This window comes from Schistocerca piceifrons, chromosome 5, assembly GCF_021461385.2.
Source record: "Schistocerca piceifrons isolate TAMUIC-IGC-003096 chromosome 5, iqSchPice1.1, whole genome shotgun sequence".
NCBI classification, from domain to species: domain Eukaryota; kingdom Metazoa; phylum Arthropoda; class Insecta; order Orthoptera; family Acrididae; genus Schistocerca; species Schistocerca piceifrons.
In genome coordinates, this window is record NC_060142.1 from 475,320,644 (window position 1) to 475,344,430 (window position 23,787).

The 23,787-nt window shown below is 39.6% G+C and overlaps 1 protein-coding gene across 1 annotated transcript in view; it reads right to left on the reverse strand.

Moving 5' to 3' along the window:
• Positions 1-23,787, reverse strand: part of LOC124798174 (2',5'-phosphodiesterase 12) — a 57,150-nt gene that overhangs the window by 2,372 nt on the left and 30,991 nt on the right. The window contains exons 2-5 of the mRNA XM_047261458.1: positions 17,123-17,262; positions 15,269-15,431; positions 2,190-2,322; positions 1,954-2,106 (exon numbers count right to left, since the gene is read on the reverse strand). Of these exons, the coding sequence (XP_047117414.1) occupies positions 1,954-2,106; positions 2,190-2,322; positions 15,269-15,431; positions 17,123-17,262 (589 nt within the window). The remainder of the gene's footprint in view (positions 1-1,953; positions 2,107-2,189; positions 2,323-15,268; positions 15,432-17,122; positions 17,263-23,787) is intronic.

A 23,787-nucleotide genomic window follows, 5' to 3' on the forward strand; every position in this document is an offset into this window, starting at 1 on the left:
AGACAATGAGGCATACTAGAACTGTACATTAAATTTCTTTGCTCTACATATATTTGGGTAACATTATTCTATACAGAGTACGCAAAAGAACTTGCCCCCCTTCTAACAGCCGTGTACCGCAAGTCTCTAGAGGAACGGAAGGTTCCAAATGATTGGAAAACAGCACAGGTAGTTCCAGTTTTCAAGAAGGGTCGTCGAGCAGATGCGCAAAACAATAGGCCTATATCTCTGGCATCGATCTGTTGTAGAATTTTAGAACATATTTTTTGCTCGCGTATCATGTCATTTCTGGAAAACCAGAATCTACTCTGTAGGAATCAACATGGATTCCGGAAACAGCGAACGTGTGAGACCTAACTCGCTTTATTTATTCACGAGACCCAGAAAATATTAGATACAGGCTCCCAGGTAGAGGTCAGTTTCCTTGACTTGCGGAAGGCGTTCGATACAGTTCCGCACTGTCGCCTGATAAACAAAGTAAGAGCCTACGGAATATCAAACCAGCTGTGTGACAGGATTGAAGAATTTTTAGCAAACAGAACACAGCATGTTGTTCTCAATGGAGAGACGTCTACAGATGTTAAAGTAACCTCTGGTGTGCCACAGGGGAGTGTTATGGGGCCATTGCTTTTCACAATATATATAAATGACCTAGTAGATAGTGTCGTGAGGTTCCATGCGGCTTTTCACGGACGATGCAGTAGTATACGGAGAAGTTGCAGCATTAGAAAATTGCAGCAAAATGCAGGAAGATCTGCAGCGGATAGGCACTTGGCGCAAGGAGTGGCAACTGACCCTTAACATAGACAAATGTATTGCGAATACATAGAAAGAAGGATCCTTTATTGTATGATAGCGGAACAAACACTGGTAGCAGTTACTTCTGTAAAATATCTGGGAGTATGCGTACGGAACAATTTGAAGTGGAATGATCATATAAAATTAATTGTTGGTAAGGTAGGGTGCCAGGTTGAGATTCACTGGGAGAGTCCTTAGAAAATGTAGTACATCAACAAAGGAGGTGGCTTACAGAACACTTGTTCGACCTATACTTGAGTATTGCTCATCAGTGTGGGATCCATACCAGGTCACGTTGACAGAGGAGATAGAGAAGATCCAAAGAAGAGCGGCGCATTTCGTCACAGGGTTATTTGGTAAGCCTGATAGCGTTATGCGTATATTTAGCAAACTCAAGTGGCAAACTCTGCAAGAGAGGTGCTCTGCATCGCGGTGTAGCTTGCTGTCCAGGTTTCGAGAGGGTGCATTTCTGGATGAGGTATCGAATATATCGCTTCCCCCTACTTATACCTCCCGAGGAGATCACAAATGTAAAATTAGAGAGATTCAAGCGCGCACAGAGGCTTTCCGGCAATCGTTCTTCCCACGAACCATACGTGACTGGAACAGGAAAGGGAAGTAATGACAGTGCCATGTAAAGTGCCCTCCGCCACACCCCGTTGGGTGGCTTGCAGAGTATAAATGTAGATGTAGATACTATTCCACAGAAGTAGAGAATGGGATTCACAATAGCCAGATTTCTGGTTTTACTGTCCTCAACTCAACTCCACCCAGTAATGCAGCCAATGGCTCATGACTGCCACAGCACTACAGGGTGTGCATGCGGTATATTGTATGACCATATAGTCTCTGTACATTTTCACGTCTGTATCAATTCCAGTTTCGTAGATTGCTACACAACCAAATACTGGGAATATTATAATATTCATATAATTCATCTTTTCAGTGGTGCAATAATTAAACTGGGGTAGTAATTCTGGCTTATCTTTTTTATACACTGAAATGTGTACAAATGTTTGCTGAACTCCCTACAACTGACTTACAAAGAAAAACTGCTCTCAACCTATACAGTATAATTTTACTTTTTTTACTAATTGATTTACAGTGAAAAACCACTCTCAGCCTATACAGTATAATTTTTCTTTTTTTACTTACCGATCTTCCTACACTTAGTAAAATATCTTGAAGATATAGAATTATCATTCCAGCCTGCAGAAGTCGTATGTGATCAGCATCTGGATGGAAATATAGATGGGTGTTGCCAACAACTAAACATCTTTGTGAATTAACACAATCCAGCACAGTCACCTTAAATAGTAAAGAATGCAGGTTACACTTCAACATAAAATCAAAATCCAGAAAAAGCAATAAAACAGGTGTGAGATTTTTACCTGCAATGAAGTTGTTCTTGCCTGTAGCCTAGTAATCAGAGGTTCATTTGTTCTAATTTTTTGCCACAAATCAGAAAATAAAGGATTTTCAGGCAGTTCTTCAGAAAGAATCAAATTATGAGTATCTAATAACCTGTAACGAGACAAAATGATAGCACAATAAATACCCATTATACCTAGAATGGTTAACACTGAATGTTAACTTTCAAAACTGTCGGTAAACAATACTAATAATTGATGGAGGCTCTGAGTGTTGTCCCTACTATTACTCTTCTAGATTAATGTGGTGAAATGTTATCATGCCAGACTCGTGAATCTCACTTTTGTAAATCAAGTACAGCCTTTAATGAACTTATCATTCTTACACTTTAACACCACAATGTTTTGTTACGGATACTGATAATTACACAAGTTTATTTTTGAAAGAGAGTGTAGATAAGCAGAACGAATTAATGCCAGTCATTCAATTGCAAATTACAGGTGTCAATACACAGGTAGATAATGTAGAAAGAAACTTCAAAGAGAAAATAGCGAACTCTCATATTATAAGCATAATTAGATTGGAGGAACAATTTAGAGTAATTATAGATCGAAAGGTTCCCGAGAGAATAACATCCGGAAACGTATCACCTATTCCTTCTTCCAAACTTAGTGATACCAGGAAGGGTATGGATGACCTGTGGAGAGAATTTAAGCTTATCCAAGATAAAGTAGAAAAAAGGGTAACTTCACTTAATGCTGTATTAACTAGTGAAGTGGTGACCCATTTGCAATGCAGAGCTAATTCAGGGTTATCTAGACAATTCCCTAAATTTAAGCGGACGGAGATGTACATATGACCCATTTCTTAAAAAGATTTAACCAAACTTTACCAAAAAACTGGGAAGATTCCAAGAAGATGGAATTTGCTTTGGGGTATCTTCTAGGGGAAGCCTCAGAATAGGGAACAGTAAATACTGAGAATTTTTCCTCTTGGGGAGACTTTCAAAAGAAATTTAAAGAGAAGTGCTGGTCAGCCAGTGCTCAAGAAAAGTTAATATCAGGTCTATAGGAACCAAAATATTATAATAATACTTGGCGTACTATAAGGAAGTATTTCAATTGGCATTTAACACAAGCAAAGTATTTAGATAAGCCAATGGAAGAAGAAGGCTTCCTCTTTCATTCCTTAACCCCATTCCATATTAACCTACTAGATTTCCTTCTCTTCCTTTTCCTACTATCAAACTCCAGTCACCCATGACTATTAAATTTTCATCTCCCTTCACTATCTGAATTATTTCTTTTATCTCACCATGCATTTCATCAATCTCTTCGTCATCTGCGGAGCTAGTTGGCATATAAACTTGAAGTACTGTGGTAGGCATGGACTTCGTATCTATCTTGGTCACAATACTGTGCTACTACAGTAGTACAAGTGTATACGCCATGTAGCTCTGCAGATGATGAAGAAATTGATGAAATGTATGATGAGATAAAAAGAAATTATTCAGGTAGTGAAGGGAGATGAAAATTTAATAGTCATGGGTGACTGGAATTCGATAGTAGGAAAAGGGAGAGAAGGAAATGTAGTAGGTGAATAAGGATTGGGGGGTAAGAAATAAAAGAGGAAGCCGTCTGGTAGAATTTTGCGCAGAGCATAACTTAATCATAGCTAACACTTGGTTCAAGAATCATGAAAGAAGGTTGCATACATGGAAGAATCCTGGAGATACTAGAAGGTATCAGATAGATTATATAATGGTAAGACAGAGATTCAGGAACCAGGTTTTAAATTGTAAGACATTTTCAGGGGCAGATGTGGACTCTGACCACAATCTATTGGTTATGAACTGTACATTAAAACTGAAGAAACTGCAAAAAGGTGGGAATTTAAGGAGATGGGACCTGGATAAACTAAAAGAACCAGAGGTTGTACAGAGATTCAGGGAGAGCATAAGGGAGCAATTGACAGGAATGGGGGAAATACATACAGTAGAAGAATGGGTAGCTTTGAGGGATGAAGTAGTGAAGGCAGCAGAGGATCAAGTAGGTAAAAAGACGAGGGCTAGTAGAAATCCTTGGGTTACAGAAGAGATACTGAATTTAATTGATGAAAGGAAGAAATACAAAAACGCAGTAAATGAAACAGGCAAAAAGGAATACAAACGTCTCAAAAATGAGATCAACAGGAAGTGCAAAATGGCTAAGCAGGGTTGGCTAGAGGGCAAAGGTAAGGATGTAGAGGCGCATATCACTAGGGGTAAGATAGATACTGCCTACAGGAAAATTAAAGAGACCTTTGGAGAAAAAAGAACTACTTGCATGAATATCAAGAGCTCAGATGGAAACCCAGTTCTAAGCAAAGAAGGGAAAGCAGAAAGGTGGAAGGAGTATATAGAGGGTCTATACAAGGGCGATGTTCTTGAGGACAATATTATGGAAATGGAAGAGGAGGTAGATGAAGATGAAATGGATGATATGCTACTGCGTGAAGAGTTTGACAGAACACTGAAAGACCTAAGTCGAAACAAGGCCCAGGGAGTAGACAACATTCCATTAGAACTACTGATGGCCTTGGGAGATCCAGTCCTGACAAAACTCTACCATCTGGTGAGCAAGATGTATGAGACAGGCAAAATACCCTCAGATTTCAACAAGAATATAATAAATCCAATCCCAAAGAAAGCAGGTGTTGCCAGATGGGAAAATTACCGAACTATCAGTTTAATAAGTAACAGCTGCAAAATACTAACGCGAATTCTTTACAGACAAATGGAAAAACTGGTAGAAGCCGACCTCAGGGAAGATCAGTTTGGATTCTGTAGAAATATTGGAACTCGTGAGGCAATACTGACCTTACAACTTATCCTAGAAGAAAGATTAAGGAAAGGCAAACCTACGTTTCAAGCATTTGTAGACTTAGAGAAGCTTTTGACAATGTTGACTGGAATACTCTCTTTCAAATTCTAAAGGTGGCAGGGGTAAAATACAGAGCGAAAGGCTATTTACAATTTGTACAGGAACCAGATGGTAGTTATAAGAGTCGAGGGACATGAAAGGGAAGCAGTGGTTGGGAAGGGAGTGAGACAGGGTTGTAGCCTCTCCTCGATGTTATTCAATCTGTATATTGAGCAAACAGTAAAGGAAACAAAAGAAAAATTCGGAGTAGGTATTAAAATCCATGGAGAAAAAATAAAAACTTTGAGGTTAGCCGATGACATTGTAATTCTGTCAGAGACAGCAAAGGACTTGGAAGAGCAGTTGAACAGAATGAACAGTGTCTTGAAAGGAGTATATCAGATGAACATCAACAAAAGCAAAAACGAGGGTAATGGAATGTAGTCGAATTAAGTCGGGTGATGCTGAGGGAATTACATTAGGAAATGAGACGCTTTAAGTAGTAAAGGAGTTTTGCTATTTGGGGAGCAAAATAACTGATGATGATCAAAGTATACAGGATATAAAATGTAGACTGGCAATGGCAAGGAAAGCATTTCTGAAGAAGAGAAATTTGTTAACATTAAGTATGGATTTAAGTGTCACGAAGTCGTTTCTGAAAGCATTTGTATGGAGTGTAGCCATGTATGGAAGTGAAACATGGACGATAAATAGTTTAGACAAGAAGAGAGTAGAAGCTTTCAAAATGTGGTGCTACAGAAGAATTCTGAAGATTAGATGGGTAGACTAATGAGGGGGTATTGAATAGAATTGGGGAAAAGAGGAGTTTGTGGCACAACTTGACAAGAAGAAGGGACCGAGTGGTAGGACATGTTCTGAAGCATCAAGGGATCACAAATTTAGCATTGGAGGGCAGCGTGGAGGGAGACCAAGAGATGAATACACTAAGCAGATTGAGAAGGATGTAGGTTGCAGTAAGTACTGGGACATGAAGAAGCTTGCACAGGATAGGGTAGCATGGAGAGCTGCATCAAACCAGTCTCAGGACTGAAGACCACAACAACAACCGCAACATGCTGTTTGTAGTAGCTTACGTGCATTCCTACTTTTTTATTCATTAACAGGGTGTATACGGCCCGGGAGATCCGGGAAAAACCCGGGAATTTTTTCATCCGGGAAAAGCCCGGGAATTTTTTAGAATTCCGGGATTTTTCATTGTTTTTGATTTTAGTTAAAGTTTTGTAGGTTTGACGTGTAAGATCTGATACGCTGACAAAGAACTTTAGTCCACTACTGCTGAATAATACTGCAGCAATGAAACATATATCAGAGAATAGCACCAAAATAAAAGTTTAGTTGCATAGAAAATTTACACAATGCACAGACCAGAGTGCCGGCACCGAAAAGTGTAAGAGGCTTTAGATCGAAGATTATGCAGTACGTCCGTAACAACTAACGTGCATTTGATGTGCGTGACGTCACAATTGTTTACATTTCTAACAGATCATCAGAAAATATTACGAATAGTGGCTTGAGATGCATTACTTTCAAAGTAAATTTCCACGCAAGATGATTTATGTTACGTATGAGAATGTGCAGCGAATTTCTTAAATCACAGGGCATTATAACTCTCATTCAAAACTTAACACTTTGAGGATCAGCCACTTGAAAAATGTCGGGCCCAGAAGATAAGTCATTTATGCCACTATTCAAAATTTTACCGGCACATTTGTATTTGATATGTTTTAACGTGTAATACACGCTAAAAAAAGACCGAGCTTCAAGTTAGTTTTCATATTTAATGTTGTTCTTTCATAGATAAAAAATTATGCAATCGATGGCAAAAAGTGTAATTGACCTTCAAAAAAATGTGCATAATGTGTTACTGAGCAATGTCACAAATCTCTTCATGCCAGAACACTTCGACTTTTCTACGCAACTGATAATCATTTTGGCACGATTTTAATTGCCAAATTAGAGCCTGTTAGTAGGCCTACGGACTTCCTTTCATTGTAGGACTAATAATAGTGGATGCCAATAGACGATGCAATTCTCGTTCGTACATACACTTCTACTTACGAGTTAACCGGTGTAGAAACGCACTTTGTCAAGTTGAGCGAGCTTGGCCTACCTTCGTAATGTACGCGCCGCAGCCTGTCTTTCTCGTAGGCCTCGTGCTCTGAATAACTGCCGTCATTCGCTAGCGAGATCATGTGACATGAGCTATGACTGGCTGACAAAAGTGCATCGCTCAACGCAATCTCAATAGAGTTTCAGAAGCTATCGTGTTGTAATTTGTGGAATTTATGTATATACTTTCGCAATATGAAAATAAACTCTGTGCATATTGTCTCGCTTCAAACAACTTTCCAGATGCATTGTTTTTCCTGGATTTCGTTTCCTAAAGTGCTGGGACGTCCTCCGGCAGTATAAGACCTTTACGATTCAAAGGACTGATAGGTTTTACAGCTCTGAGGAAAAGTATACTGCTACTTAACACGGATGTATTTTCACTCGCTTTATACGTAATTTCATCCGGGAGAAATTGTGTTTTTAACCGTGAAATCCGGGAAAAATTCGGGAAATTTTTTTCCTTGTCCACGTAGACACCCTGATTAATAAACCTACCCCTATTTGATTTTGTATTTATAACCCTGTATTCACCTGACCAGAAGTCTTGTTCATCCTGCCACCGAACTTCACTAATTCCCATTATATCTAAATTTAACCTATCCATTTCCCTTTTTAAATTTTCTAACCTACCTGCCCGATTAACGGATCTGACATTCCACTCTCCGATCCGTGAAATGCCAGTTTCTTTCTCCTGATACCGATGTCCTCTTGAGTAGTCCCCACCCGGCGATCTGAATGGGGGACTATTTTACCTCCAGAATATTTTACCCAAGAGGACGCCATCATCTTTTAACCATACAGTAAAGCTGCACGCCCTCGGGAAAAATTACGGCTATAGTTTCCCCTTGCTTTCAGCCGTTCACAGTACCAGCACAGCAAGGCTGTTTTGGTTAGTGTTACAAGGCCAGATCAGTCAATCATCCAGACGGTTGCCCCTGCAACTACTGAAAAGGCTGCTGCCCCTCTTCAGGAACCACACGTTTGTCTGGCCTCTCAACAGATACCCCTCCATTGTGGTTGCACCTACGGTACAGCTATCTGAATCGCTGAGGCAAGCAAGCCTCCCCACCAACGAAAGGGGGGGAAGACATAGTATCTATTGAAAATAAAGAAGTTGGTAAGTCGAGGAGGACTCTAGGGAGTAAATGATATATTAAAGAATGAATGCGAAGTTTAAGATATAAATCTATCTTTACCAGAAGATACTTAATGGTATACGTATAAATGTATACTAGGCTAATGAACCGTGAGCCCTACTCAGAAAGGGTAGGAGGCGGGGGGGGGGGGGGGGGGGGGGGGGGGGCGTAACTGGCATTCACTAAGTATAAAGGGCAGGTGTATCTACATGGAGATGGGACGATCTGTGGCCTAAACAACTGGGATGTTTTGTAAGGGGCATACTTACCAGAATGGGAAGAGGAAGTGCTCTCAAAAGGTCAATCCACAAGCAATAAATAGGTGCTGATCCTAGGAGAAGGGAACAGTATCGTGACAAACAGTCACAAATTTTATACGGATTATTCTGGGAAGTGTGAATTCTATGGACGACTAGCATTATTATGTTTCGTGGAAATAAATGAGTGTCAGAAGAACACTTTCATTTCATTCAGAGTTCCTCCAAGCTACAAATAATCAAAATAGTACATACTAGGAAAAAAGGTAATACAAAAGATAGGAATAGAAAATAGATTACTCATGTGTCATAAACACCTGAAGTTTACGATTGGGGGAAAAAAGGGGGGTGGGAATAAAGGAAATAAAGAAAAGAAAGAGTGTCCTCACAATTCCTAAGTATTAGTAATGCTGACTAAAAGCACGAGTAAATGCTCATGTCTTAATAACTAAGTAAAATAAGAAAATAGTAGATGAACAATAAGCAAAAGATCGTTCAAGAGAGAACAGAGAATTGTTATTGAAAGGAAAGATATGTATGTAAACATATGTAAGAAATGTATACTGTCAAGATATGAAATATTACGAGTGATATTATGTCCATAATGACTATGTATAAAAAAATTGCATGTTCAATCTGGGGGCGGGGGGGGATATGTAGTGATTTGAGATTTTCTGTGTAAATCCTAGAAACACTCAGCTTGCTACCTTCTCGAACACATGATATTCTGGATATGAGTGTGGGATGGTAGAATCCTACCTACTGCGTGTCACATGTTTGTACGTGCAGGTTTAAAATCAGTCGCAGGCAGAAAGTAGACGTGGCAGACGAACGGCACCAACGAGTACCTGTCGAGCAATCCATAGATGTTTTAGTAAGTATGTAAGGAAGAACCACGGAGTTTACATGCAGCTCTGTGCTTATTGGGTCATTGACTATTGTTATTAAAACAAAAACAGATTAAAAAGAAATCTTTAAAACTCTTGACATAACCTTGCTATAGGCCAGACTTATTTTCTGATTTATGTTAAGAAGTTTTGGTATCAAAGCCAATTTTCTTTTAACTGTAATTTAATTTGTTTCTGACGTCCAACTGTACGAGGGACTTACCAGAAGTTATATATTTATGTTGAAAGAGAGAGTTTTATTGTGTATGGAAGTCAAATACATCGTTAATTGATGAAAAGCAATGTATGTATGTCTACTTTGAAATAAGTAGAAAGAGTTTAAAAATTCTTGTACCTAGCGTTATTCGACGGAGAAGAAGTCAAGAGGGTTTCCAGCAGCCGGCTATCCAGTAAAGAAGAGTGGCTGCAAATTCCAGGTAAGTCACCTCGTAAAGAAGTGAAAGATGGTTTGGGGGAATAAACTGAAATGACCAAGATCCACACTTTAAGTCAGAAATGTTAGAGTGTCTGCAACTCAGCACTTCCTCTATTGGTTAATAGCAATCTATCCTTTTCATAATATTGTTGAGCACAAAGGGATGGTCATAAACAGTCTGAAAAGCTTGCAAGGGTTGCAGGTTAGGTTGTGCTGAGAAATAATTGTTAAGAAATAAATTCTGTATGTTGTGCTGTTGGAGTCATCAGCTTAGAAATCAACCAAGCAGGCCATTGCACATGTAAATTCAAATTCAAGCACTCCATCAGATACAACTAGTGTCAGTTGTTCTCATAGCGTAGGTGATAGCACCTGAGATTACTCAGCCTTTGCCTCAGTTTTAATCCTTACTACCATCCCACATCCAATTTTTGTATTGCTCTTTTGTTCGGTTTTAGGAAACTGAACGGAGAACACATTTGCTTGGCCACAGAGTCTCTGCTGGGTCGCTTGAATTTGAGCATGCAACAGCCTGATTGGCTAACTTCAATGCTAGTTAGCTCAGAAATAGCAGTACAACCTGCCCTGTAACACCCATGCAAGCTTCTCAGACTGTTTCTGACCACCCTGTACACAGGGTAACAAAAATTTACAGCACACATTGCAGGACACATTCCTCACATGCAGATGAAGAAATAATTTTATATGAATATGGGTCTGGAAATGCTTTGTTTCCACATTACAACTTATTTTCTCCAACTCACTGATCGTGTGAAACACACAAGAACAGAATGTTAGAATCATGGGGGAACAGAATATTAGAATCATGGGGAACATGCATTCTTCGTGACATCTGGTTACGTTGTGCATTACCACTTTTTTGTCCTACATGTCGCTGTTGCCATGCGACATACATCATTGCTTGTTTACAGGTAAAATCAATTCTTCCAGTAATCAATATGACCATTGCAAGCACACAGATTACTATGCAGAGTTAATCACACACCTGGCTCGTGCAATGGCAGTGCACATAAATGCAGAGATGGCAGATGCCCATTTGATGTATGGATTAGCTGATGGCAATGGTGCTCACACTCAACATTTTTTCCAGGATAGATTTCCAGAATGAAGGTGCCCTAACAGATAAATGTTTGAAGTCATTGACCATCAACTTAGGGTACATGGGGCATTTAAACCTGATACTCGCACCTGGGGCAGGCCTAGATGTACGAGGGCACCACAATGGGAGACTGCAATTCTTCATGCAGTTGACAATGACCCTAGTGTCAGTATAAGTCACATAGCTGCAACACTGAATGTTGACGACATGACTGACTGGCGAGTGTTACACGAGAACCAGCCGTACCCATATCATTTACAGAGTGTGTAGGCACTATGAGCAGCTGATTTTCCTGCACAAATACTCTTCTGCAAATGGTTTAATCAACCAACAAAGTGTCAACCATAATTTTAGTGCAATGGTGTTGTTCAAAGATGAGGCATAGTTTTTAATGAGATCAGATTGTAAATTTTCAGAATGGGCATGTATGAGCAAAGTTATCATAATTTTGTAGAGAATGTTCTACCTGACCTGTTAGCAGATGTACCTTTAGATGTGCAACAAAACACGTACTTCATGCACGATGGAGCACCTCCTCATTTTAGTGTTAATGTCCGTTGGTTTCTAAATGACAGTTTTGGTGACAGATGGATAAGTAAACTGCTTGGTCTCCACGCTCTCTGGACCTAGCCTCATTGAAATTTTATTTGTGGGGGCATTTGAAAGCTCTCGTGTATGGAATCCCAGTACAAGATGTTCAGAGTCTCCGTGCCTGTATAATGCATGGCTGCGAAACCATACACAATACTTCAGGGATACATCAGCGCATCTGAGTTGCATTACAACGGGAGGGGGGGGGGGGGGGGGGGGCTGATGCATGTATCAATGCCCAAGGAGGGCGTATTGAACACCTCCTGTGAGAATGAGTTATGTGGTATGCTGGTACATTTTGTTTGTGTGTTTTTCCCATGATTAATGAAATTTGTTCATCTACCTATACATTTATATTATTATCTGTGTGTGAGGAATGTACCTTGCAATTTGTACCATACCTTTTTGTTACACCCAGTATAGTTTTAGTTAGTTTAGTTTTAGTTATGTCATGTTCTGTAGATCATTTTCCCGATAATTTTATCGATATGATGTGGAACAAGTCAGATTACAAGACACACACACACACACACACACACACACACACACATGAATAGTGTTAATATTAATATTACTGAAATTTTTAGTTCTACAAATGCAACTACATTTAGAGGTACTTTTTTTACCAGTTCTGAAACAGAAACTCATCCATAGAATAGAAGGAGGTATCCAAAACGTATGATTTTAAGCAGATTAAGATATTAACATATCATTTAAAGGGGAACACTACAACATATATCTATGTCTGTGAATAACTGAAAAATACATGGCAGTGGACAACTTTCATGGAACCCTACATAAAGACGTCTTCCCATTTCATTTCCAGGTGGAGAACAGGCAGAAATAATGCTTGTATGTCTCTGTGTGCGCATACCTGCACAAGTGAGCCTCAACTGATATGTAATAGGTCCTCCAGCACGTCTACATTAATGAGTGTTTCATTTTAATGAATATTTTCCCCCAGTGTTTCAAGGTTTTTCTTCTGCAAGATAAGGTCCCACATCCTCAAAATCCAAACAATGAAGACCCTGTAAAGTTCCACTGTTGCTGAAAAATATAGGACTGGTAGTGCTGACCACTCCATGGCTTAGGAATTTTGTGTTCACTAAAGATGCTTGTTACAGCTGGGTGCACGTAAAAGGCAGCAGCATGATATATTCTGCACAGCAACAGACAGAATATCTTGCAGAGTTGCCAGTGTACTTCCTATTTCTGTCCCACACCTCACAATCCACCATTGCCTGCCTAGGTAACTACGAGGGTCACTCCAAAAGAAATGCACACTATATTTTTTTTAATCCATCTTTTATTCTACATGTTTGAAAGTTTTATAGTGTGTAGATACATCCTTTAGGAACAATATTTTCATTTCTCCGCATAATTTCCATCCCTTTCAACTGCCTTACGCCATCTTGGAACCAGCGCCTGTATACCCGCACGGTAAAATTCTGGACCAACCTGTTGGAGCCACTGTTTGGCAATGTGCACAAGGGAGTCATTATCTTCAAACCTCATTCCACGAAGAGAGTCTTTCACTTTCCCAAAGAGATGATAGTCACATGGAGCCAGGTCAGGACTGTAAGGCGAGTGTTTCAGTGTTGTCCATCAGAGTTTTGTGATCGCTTCTATGGTTTTTTGACTGACATGTGGCCACGCATTATCATACAACAGCAAAACATCCTGCTTTTGCCGATGTGGTCGAACACGACTCAGTCAAGCTTGAAGTTTCTTCAGTGTTGTCAGATGTGGTGGTTCCACTTGGCATGATGTCCACAAGCAAGAGTCCTTCGGAATCGAAAAACAAAGTAGCCATAACTTCCCCCCCCCCCCCCCCCCCCCTTAGGTGAATTTGCATGATGCCACTCCACTGATTGCCTCTTCGTCTCTGCTGAAAAATGATGGAGCCATGTTTCATCACCTGTCACAATTCATCCAAGAAATTCATCTCCACCATTCTCGTACTGTTCCAAAAGTTCGCTGCATACTGTTTTCTTGTTTCTTTGTGAGCCACTGTCAACATCCCGGGAACCCACCTGACACAAACCTTTTTTTAACACCAACACTTTCAGTATTCTGCAAACAGTCCCTTCCTCTATCCCAACGTAGTGTGACAATTCGTTCACTGTGATGCGTCTGTCAGCAGTCACCAATTCGTTAACTCTCTGCACATTGTCTGGAGTGTGTACAGTGCAAGGCCTGCTGCTGCGAGAACAATCCTCAATATTGCCGTGCCCACTTTCATCACGTAACCTGCTTGCCCACCGACTAACTGTAGTGGGATCGACAGCAGCATCTCCATACACCTTTTTTCAACCTCTTGTGGATGTTTCCCACTGTCTCGTTTTCACAGCACAGAAATTCTATGACAGCATTTTGCTTCTGACAAACGTCAAGTGTAGCAGCCATCTTGAAGACATGCTGTGACGGTGCCACTCACGGGAACAGGTTGAACTAAGTTTGAAACCAAGTGGGAAGGATGTATCTACACACTGTAAAACTTTCACACATGCAGAATGAAAACTGTATTCTTTCAAAAATAGTGTGCATTTCTTTTGGAGTGACCCTCGTAGCAATACACAGGTGAGCGCTACAATCAGCCACTGTTTCTGCTGCTGATTCTGCTTAGGAGAATATATAAGCTCAGAAAACTGTCACAGTCACTTCTTAATGTAATAATTGTCATGTATGTTCTATATCACCTGTAATGAACATTATAATGGCTGGCTATATAACCTTACAATACCTAAAATAACATGAAAATCAATGCTAAACGTGTTGCACGCACCCCGAAGCACAGGCTACAAACAGACATGGCGGAATGACATTACTGGTTGAAGCGTCATGAGGTACACTGCTCCTTGCCACTGCACACATGTGCGCACTGTTTTAAGGCTGGTCATGATACTCTAGTTACCTATGACTTGGCACCACCTACAGTGAACATGTAACCTATGGAATGTTGCTTCTGTGTAAGTTAAGGAAAGCAAACAAATAACTCCTAGTGTTTTCATCCAATATGAATGGAATGAGATATTACATACCAAAATCATGCTAATCAGCAGCCAAATAGGGAATGAACTGAGGTGTAATGTTAAATGGGCAAAATCAAGATCAAACCAAAAATTTAGTCAATACAGATGCATCCACATGGATCTTGAAGCTACTGTCAATCTAATGATATGTGGTACAGTTTCAAGTGCAATTTGTTGTGTAACTATGTTAGTAAGAACTTTGAATGTTAAACAAGAAGATAAATTCACCTAATAAGTGAAACAGTAGTGGTATTTTTGAACTATGAAAATCAAATAACTGTGCATATAATCACTAAACATGAGAAATATTATTTCTAGTTTTATGAACTATGCATTCCTCTTTCCAGGAGGAAGGAGGGTTTCACTGCAGAATGTTGAAAATAGAGAGAAGGTTACCTAGACCAAGTTAAATACTGGTCAAAATGTCAATATGCCTCCCTGCAATTTTAACCATTTTTCTGTTGCAGAGAACAGTATTTACAAGATATAAAATATTTTCTATATACACGATAAAACATTATGATGCTGCCCATCATGAGAACTACCTCTAAAGATGTTGACGATCTTTAATATTAGCTATGAAATCACTAATTAAATGAAGACTTACTTGTATTTGGAAGAATGAAAGAAGCATGCAAGACCTTCAGACACAGTTTTTCCTTTTTTCTCAAACACCCCATCATATCCTTCAGAAGAAAGAACTGGGAGAAGGTCATAATTGAAGACCTTCGAATCAACCTCCTGAAGGCAGATTAAATCTGCATTATAACCTTCAACCCAAAACAAATATACATTAATTGAATAAATTACTCAAAGCTTGAAAAAACAACAATGCATAAACAACATTATTTATTCTGGCATTCTGAATGCACGTTCCACTGATTCTACCATGAGGGAAAACCTCGGGGATGAAGAGTAAGTAAAGGCACACGTTATGATAGAGATGCACCTATGGTCAACTGTTTCTGTTAACTATCTGACTTTACTGACAGGTAACTTAATGGTATTCATCAAGGGTACAAGTTTTGTTCAGCACAACAATGGATCCATTTATATTCCCTCCCATCACCCACCCATGGTTCTCAAAGCTGGACAGGAGTTTATTGCACACCAGAATATCTTAAAACCCCACAAGCCCTGGTCTGTATCTCTCACACATCTGTGTTCTAGACCTGGCCCCTTCAACTCTATTGTTTCTTTCCCTTGCCGTATTCTGCAATACACTTTGTAAGTAAGAAATACACATTCAGACAATCAGAACGTACCGTAACTACTTAGAGCTTAAAGTTGTAGTGCTGAAAACTAGGAAATTAAATAGAAAGGCGACTACCACAAAACATCTTGTTGATGACAAAATCATCAGAGGTGGAGCAAAGGCTCAGATAGGGTAAAGATAGAGAAGGAAATTAGTTGTGTCTTTCAAGTAACCATCCAGGAATTTGTGTTAAGTGATTTAGGGAAACTACAGAAGACTTACATCTTAATGGCTGAACAGCAATTTGAGCTGCTATCCTCCAGAATGCAAGTCTAACATCTTAATAAAATGCCCCTTCACTCAACAGAAAATAAATAGTTCTGTGTGCAGTTGTGTATGTATTCATAATAAACTGACACAAAAAGTTTGTGTCACAAAACGAATGTGTTAAAACATAAACTTCATTTATTTAGTGGCACACATTCATATCCACAGCCATATTAGTAATTTATATATAGTAAACTACTGATACGAGTCTGCAATAAGTGAATTTTTACGAACAATAGTATTCAGATCACTTGACATACTTTCATTTATTTTGATGCTTCACCTATTTCCATAACAGGATTGGAACTTACAACTCGTAAAACAAAATTTGGTGTCAATAACAATAAAATCTATTTTTAAGCTAAGCGCCAAGTGCCAAGTGTTACCATCCCACTTAGGCATAGTTTAGATAATAACTGAGCTTTGTATTACAAGGTTTAATTTTTGTTCTGATGATGGCAGTAGCCATAATAAATGAAAGTATATTAGACAATCTAGATAGCATTTTTAATTTGGGGAAGGGGGTGAGGTAATGGTTACTCAGCATTTTTAACCACCAGACTGTAGCTCAACGTCCTAGGTTAAATCCCAACCAATCCACAAAGGAACATGAAATGAAGGAATATGCCACAGTTCATAATAATCCAATGGGTGGATGGAAACATTACACTTTATGCCCCCTCCAGGTACCATTTGGGAGAGGTAAGGGCATATCCCAGCACTGAGTTACATCCTCGTTCTTCCTTCCATTCCACACTCATGCACTTCACCACGGACATAATACAAACCCCATACAGAGTAGTTCAAACCCCTTGGCACCTCATAACAAATGAAATTTATTCAGTCTGTTTTCAGTACAACGTCCAAGTTAAGCATTTTGCAGAAGTAAACTTGCTACGTGAAATCAATCAGTAAATATAAAGTTAATTAAGGTCTTACCTAGAATCTCTTTCACAAACAGTTGTTTTCTGTAGTCCACATTCAATGCATATGTCGGACAGTACGGAAACAGCTGCAGCCGAGCCGTGTCAGAATCAGCATACAAGTCAGCAAGAATGTTGTAGGACACGACTCTAAAACTGCAACAAAAACAACATATATTCAGGAATATATTTATATTATTATCTATTTTTTGAAACTGTGTAATTTACATTTTTATGTTGGTGACCTCAGGCCTCCCCTCTCCCTACCACACACACACACACACACACACACACACACACACACACACACACACACACACACACACAAAACACCCCCTCCCCCCTCTCCCACTTCTTACGTATTCATCTACATCTACACTCTGCAAGCCACCTTCCTTATGGTGTGTGGTGGACTGCCCCTTCCCTCATTTCCATTTCCATTCGTGAATGTTTCGGAGAAACAATGATTGTTGGTAAGCCTCTGCGTGCGCTCAAATCTCTCTAAATTTACCACATAAGTCTTTTGCAAGGTTTATGTACAAGCAATCAATATTCTAGTTGCCTTTTCTAGAAATGTACACACTCAGAATATTAACAGTAAACCACACCATGATGACTAATGCTTCTCTTGCAAACTCGCTATTGAAGTTGGCCGAGCATCCCTGTGGTGCTTTTGTGCTTACTAAATTAATCTGTGGCAAAATGCGAGCTCTTCTTTGGATCTTCTCTGTTTCCTGTATCAGTCATATCTGGTATGGATGACAGACTGATGAGAAATATTCAAGTATAGGTCAAACAAGGGTTTTATGAGCCGCCTTCTGTATCAGTTGACTACACTTTCTGAGGGTTCTTCCAATTAATCTCAGTACTACATCTGCCTTACCAGCGATTAGCTTTATGTTCCCATTCTAATTTAAATTACACTATATGCATACTTCTTTGATGTTTTATGCAAACAACTGCTTCCAGTGATTGTTCTGCAATCATGTAATCATACATTAATGGGTCTTTCTGCCTATTTATACACAATTCATAACATTTGTTTATGTTGAGGGTCAACTGCCAATCAGTGCACTAAGTGACAATCTTCTGCAGATCTTCCTGGTTGGTTGGTTGTTTTGGGGAAGGAGACCAGACAGCGAGGTCATTGGTCTCATCGGATTAGGGAAGGACGGGGAAGGAAGTCGGCCGTGCCCTTTGAAAGGGACCATCCCGGCATTTGCCTGGAGCGATTTAGGGAAATCACGCAAATCTTCCTGCATTATGCTAAAATTTTCTAACATTATGACTTCTCTGTATATATCAGCATCATCCGCAAAAAGGCTCGTGGAACTTCTAATGCTATTCACTATCAACTAGACACTACACGTGCTACAGGGGGAGAGCACGTAGATCTCGATTAAAGAACCGGAATAAAATTTCTTGAGTTGGTTCATCAAACAAACTTTACTTTTGTCCTCCAAGTTAATTACAAATTGACTGATGTATAACACTGAAGTTGTAATGTACCTCTTGGGACAACCTGTACGTATACTGCAAAAAGTAATGGTCCTGTAACATTCTCTTGGGGTAAGCCAGAAGTTAGTTCAGGGTCTGACGACTTATCTACTTTGAGAATGACATGTTATTTTCTATTTGCTAGAAACTCTTCAATCCAATCACATAGCTGGTCTGCTATTCTGTAGGTTCTTGTTTTGTTCATTAGGTGGCACATGGAACTGTATCAAACAGCTTCTGGATGTAAAGAGAGATGGCATCAACCTTGGCATCAGTATCTACAGCCTTGTGGGTCTTGTTGACAAACAAAGCTGGATTTCAACTGTATCAATAGTATATCATAAAGTCCAGTAACAATTCTCTGTTGAGCAATTCCAATTAGTTTTCCATCACATGGTCATTTAAGTCTACATCTGTCATTTTGGCAATCATGCAACGATTCAAATGAGGAACCACAGTATGATCTTTCTCAGTGAAACTCATTTTGCAAAATACATTTAGTACTTCCGCTTTCTCTCTATCATCCTCCAGTTCAGTGCAAAAACAACTAGGGTCATACGTGCCCACAACAGAACTGTAGAACACGAAGACAAAAAAAGGAGTTAAAAACGACTACATGTTATGCCCAATCGACGGAAAGAAAGAGAGCTAAAATCAGGAACTTGGAGAAAGATCTATAAAGTACACCATAGAGAAACAGAGGTCCTGAACTAAAGATCAAACTGTAACAACAACGACGCTGTACTATTGTACATATAAGTAATTTTTTTTTTCCATCTGATTTTTCGATAAACTAATGTAATTAATGTTCTGATTTCATTTCTTTTTTTGTTTCATGTCATTGTGTTAAGAAAACTGTAAACAAGTTTCAATGTGAGTATTAATGTTTATGTCAAATGTCAAGCAATATTGTAATAGAATTGAAATGTAACAAATGTTGAAACTGTTGTAAGATGTTTAAAATTGTAATTGCGCATCTGGTCCATACGTAGGCAATGTGTTAGGATATGCAGAATGCAAAACCTCGGGTGAATACCCGGCCTGTCAGGGAGCGGTAAAAGGTGGATGGCAGGCAAGCGCGGGAAAATGCATGCGGGCACCGCATGGCACAACGGGCTCAGCAGTAGTAGTTGGAGTTTGGCACTGGTTTGAGCAACACCTTCTGGAGCGAGGAGGCTCTCCTGGAAGACGTAGTTTCACTGAGCCTCGGGTATGCTGTTCCAACGCCCACACAGCATGGCAAAATTCCATAGGTACTAAATGGAAAAGTATTGCGACGCTAAGAAGAATTAAAGTGCCGATACGTCAAGAGCCATAGCTGTGGTTGTATGTGTGCTCTGTGCCTCGCCATCTCGACGCTCGGCAACCACCGCATCGATACAAGCAGGTTGAAACTTTTAGTACTGTATTCGTATGGACCAGAGAGTGAACTATTCAATAATAATTTAAAATTTACCAGAACTTTCCCCTCATTTAATTATCCTCACAACTAACCTAGACAGCGTCCTTTCCAAATGTTGTGCAATCCGAGTGTCCGAAATGAAAAATTGAATTTTGTGTTAATAATAATTACTTGCAGACCTAGCTATGTTAAAATGGTGTTTAAAGAACTGTTTTGTTAATGAACCAGTAAATGAAAAACGAAGGTCTAAAGAAGTTGAAAGATAACTTTAATATCGATATAGTAATGAAGTTTAATTATTTCGAGACAGATATAAAGGTATTTAAATGAGCAGTAAATAAGATGAAAAGAGTAGTAACTCATATACTGGAAATCTTGAACGCATGATAATTTCAGTAATCAATTTTTTTTAATATAGTGATCATAACAGTTTCAAGGTTCCCCCCCCCCCCCCCCTCCTTTTTTTATTCATTTGAATTCTGAAGTGTTCTAAATTGGTTTGACCAACAAAAGTTAAAGTCAATATAAAGGTCAAAATTTATCAGTGTTTTATCTTTATCAAAATTGACATTTTTATGTGTGGCTCGAAAGTGCTATTCCTAGGGTAACCTACGCCCGATTTTAAACAGATCAATAGACAGTATGAAGTTTTGTAGTATACATTATAGTGTAGTGTTATGTATTCATGGTTTTTCCATATCAGTACAGAACGTGAAACTATCAGTTCAATAGATTTTCTGGTTCTAAAATTCTACTATATTATGCAGTGTTACTACTTGTTGTTTTGCATGAATATCTACCAACTTGTACAGGGAAGAAACTCAGTTAATACCTAATTAGGCTGGCGACCGTATTATTATCAAATTGGTAGCATCTTCAGTGTTGCTTTTGGTCCATACTGACGTGTAATTGCATTTCGAACTTGCTTGAGGGATCATTGTTATTACAGAGTGGGTGTAAGTCTGATTTGCCACCATTCAGGTACACGCGGTCGATATCTATACGAAAATCCTTTCTCATAAGGTGAAGCCCGTTCACTTACCATAGTACAGGCTTTAAGGAGTATTGTGTGCCCCACGCGCACATTACAAGTGGTGACCGTGATAGGACATCCAGTTGTTGTCGGTCACAAATTAACGTGAATACCAAACAGTGCATGTTCAGTGGCACGAATTGCAATAATATTCAATGAAGTAAAAAGTAGTGAACGTCAAGTACTGTAGTGAGGTGTAGTTTGCGTTCAGTATGGACAAGAACGTAGACACAATAGATGTGCCGAGCATAATGGAAAATGCGGCTGGCAATGACCGGAGTTTACGCAGCCAGATAACAGATGGCGTTAGTGGTAGACAATTGGCGTACATACAATACCACGAACATGTTAACGAACAGATTGAAATGTCGAGATTGCCTCGAACACAGCAAGGAATAAAACAGGAAGTAGAGGATGACTTTGTAGATGATAGTGGGTATGTGAACGAATCCACTGACATGTTTGATTCACCACAGATAAAGAAGGAACCGAAAGAAAATTTTGAAGTAGGATCGGAACACACCGATTCCGTAGAACAAAACAGTGTGAAAATGTTAAGCATGAATGACTTATTTGAAGGATTAACCAAACAAATTGCAGGACAGAATGATCAGCTTCAAACACAAGTCAGTAATCAGGTTAGGCAGCTTAAAACACATGTTGACGAGCAGCTTAAAACACAAGTTGGTCAGCTTAAAGCACAGGTCGAAGAACAAGGAATTAAAATTAATAAACAAATCGAACAGGTAGAACAAAAAGTGGGTAATTTAAGTTCTGCAATAAATAGTATGAAATCTGAAATTGACACAATTAATAAAAATATGAATACTATGCAGGGGGAAATTGGCGACATTAACAGTAGGTTTGATGCTGAAATTCTCAACATCCAAGAGAAAGTAGAGCCTCTAGTTGAAACAAAAGTAGATTAAAAAGTTTTCGGTCTTAAAACTGAGATCGTAAACGAATGCCAACATGGAATATCACAGTTGAGAAAGGCAGTTTCAGATACTGAAAGAGATTTAGGCGAAAAAGTTACCGGATGTGTACAAAAGTGTGAACAAAATTCAAGGCAAAATTTTCGATCTCGAGAGTAAAATCAAAGATAGGCCTGGTGTTGTCTGTAATGGCATGCCACTTACGAAGCAGTTGGAAGGTGAGGAGCGCTTCGATCCCGGCAAGAAACATAACGGATGGCATCCGTTGGATTTCATCAAAAATTGAGAGAGGATGTTTCCTGAACGCTTGTCTGGTCAGGAGAAGATAAACATAGTAATTAGTGCCTTAGCAGGTGACGCTAAGTGCTGGGGAATTAACTTGAATACCGAACTAATGACGTTCAAAGAGTTTAAACAAAAATTTACGGAAGAATACTGGTCCGAACAAAAACAGGATCATTTGTGGCACAAGTTTATCATGACCAAACTTCATAATAGGGGCAGGAATTCTTTGAAAGATTTCTGCGAATATTGGTACCGAAAGTTGGCACACTTAAGAGGGAGAAGATCCGATTCTGAAATCATATGGGAGCTATATAAAAAGCTTCCAGAAGATTCGAAGAGATATGTGGGAAGCAATCATCGCAGCGTCCAAGAGTTTCTCGAAAGGGTCGAAGACGAAGACAACTGGCGCGAAAGTCGTGCCAATTATCAGAATTTTAGTAACAGGAATAACCGTAATAATGATGAGAGGAATGACGGCGATGGTTTTCGCGTCAACATGATACAGAGAGGTAGAGGCAGAGGAAGAGGAAGAGGGAGTTATCCAGGTCGCGGTAGAGGGTACACCGCACAAAATAATAATGACGCGGGAAACTGATTTCCGCGAACGTTGCGGGCCAAACGGAAGCGGACAGAACCTACTGGCCCCAACTTAAGAAATATTACTGGACTGACAGTGAAGTTATGAGACAGCTTACGGACAGGTGTGGAACGACGCAGCGTGTTGTGGCGAAGCAAGCGTCAGGTGCGTGCGCAGATGACTCATCCTCGCCGCGCAGTGCGCTACATGTTAACAGGCGAGTGGAGCATCAGAGGGCAACGGCCCAGCCTAGCAGATCAGCTGTTCAGAGAGAAGCCGCTAGCAAGGCAGCAGAATTAGGCACGAACATTGCCGTAAGAGCTGGCGAATACATTACGAGTGGTAATTCCGTGGCGAAGGAAATAGTGGATGGAACAGTGGATACACAGAGAGGTGCGGTTAGCAGTGTTAGCAATGAAGTAAATGGCGAGAATGAATTAGCAGAAGTAACTGATTGGCGTGTGCAGATCAACGATCTGTACAAGGGCCTCAAGCAATGTGAGTGGGAGGATTTTAAGAAGGAATATGAGGCAAGGAGGTTAATTAGTGAAAAAGGAAATACTAGGGACGTCGATAAGGTGACGTGGCCTGAATTTAAGGAGGAGAGAGTAAATAGCGACGCGCAAAGTACGCGTGCTGCCGATAGGACGATAATTAAAGATAGGAAGGAATTGGAGGATGAAATCCTAAGCATTGACGAGGAAGTAACTTCTGTTAACGATCCGCCAACAGTACAAGCTGTTACCGAAAGGTACCGTGGGGAAGGGGCAGGTAATTACCTAAGAGTAATTGAAGTCCACGAGGATTACACTAAATATGAAGTAACAGTGGATGTGAGTAAAGCTGATAATGAGGTCGTTTTGCCTAAAGAAAATATTGAGTTAAAATTAAAGCCTGACGAAAATGCAGAGGAAGAACTTAGTGCCCGTCTCAGAAAAGCTTTTATGTTAGA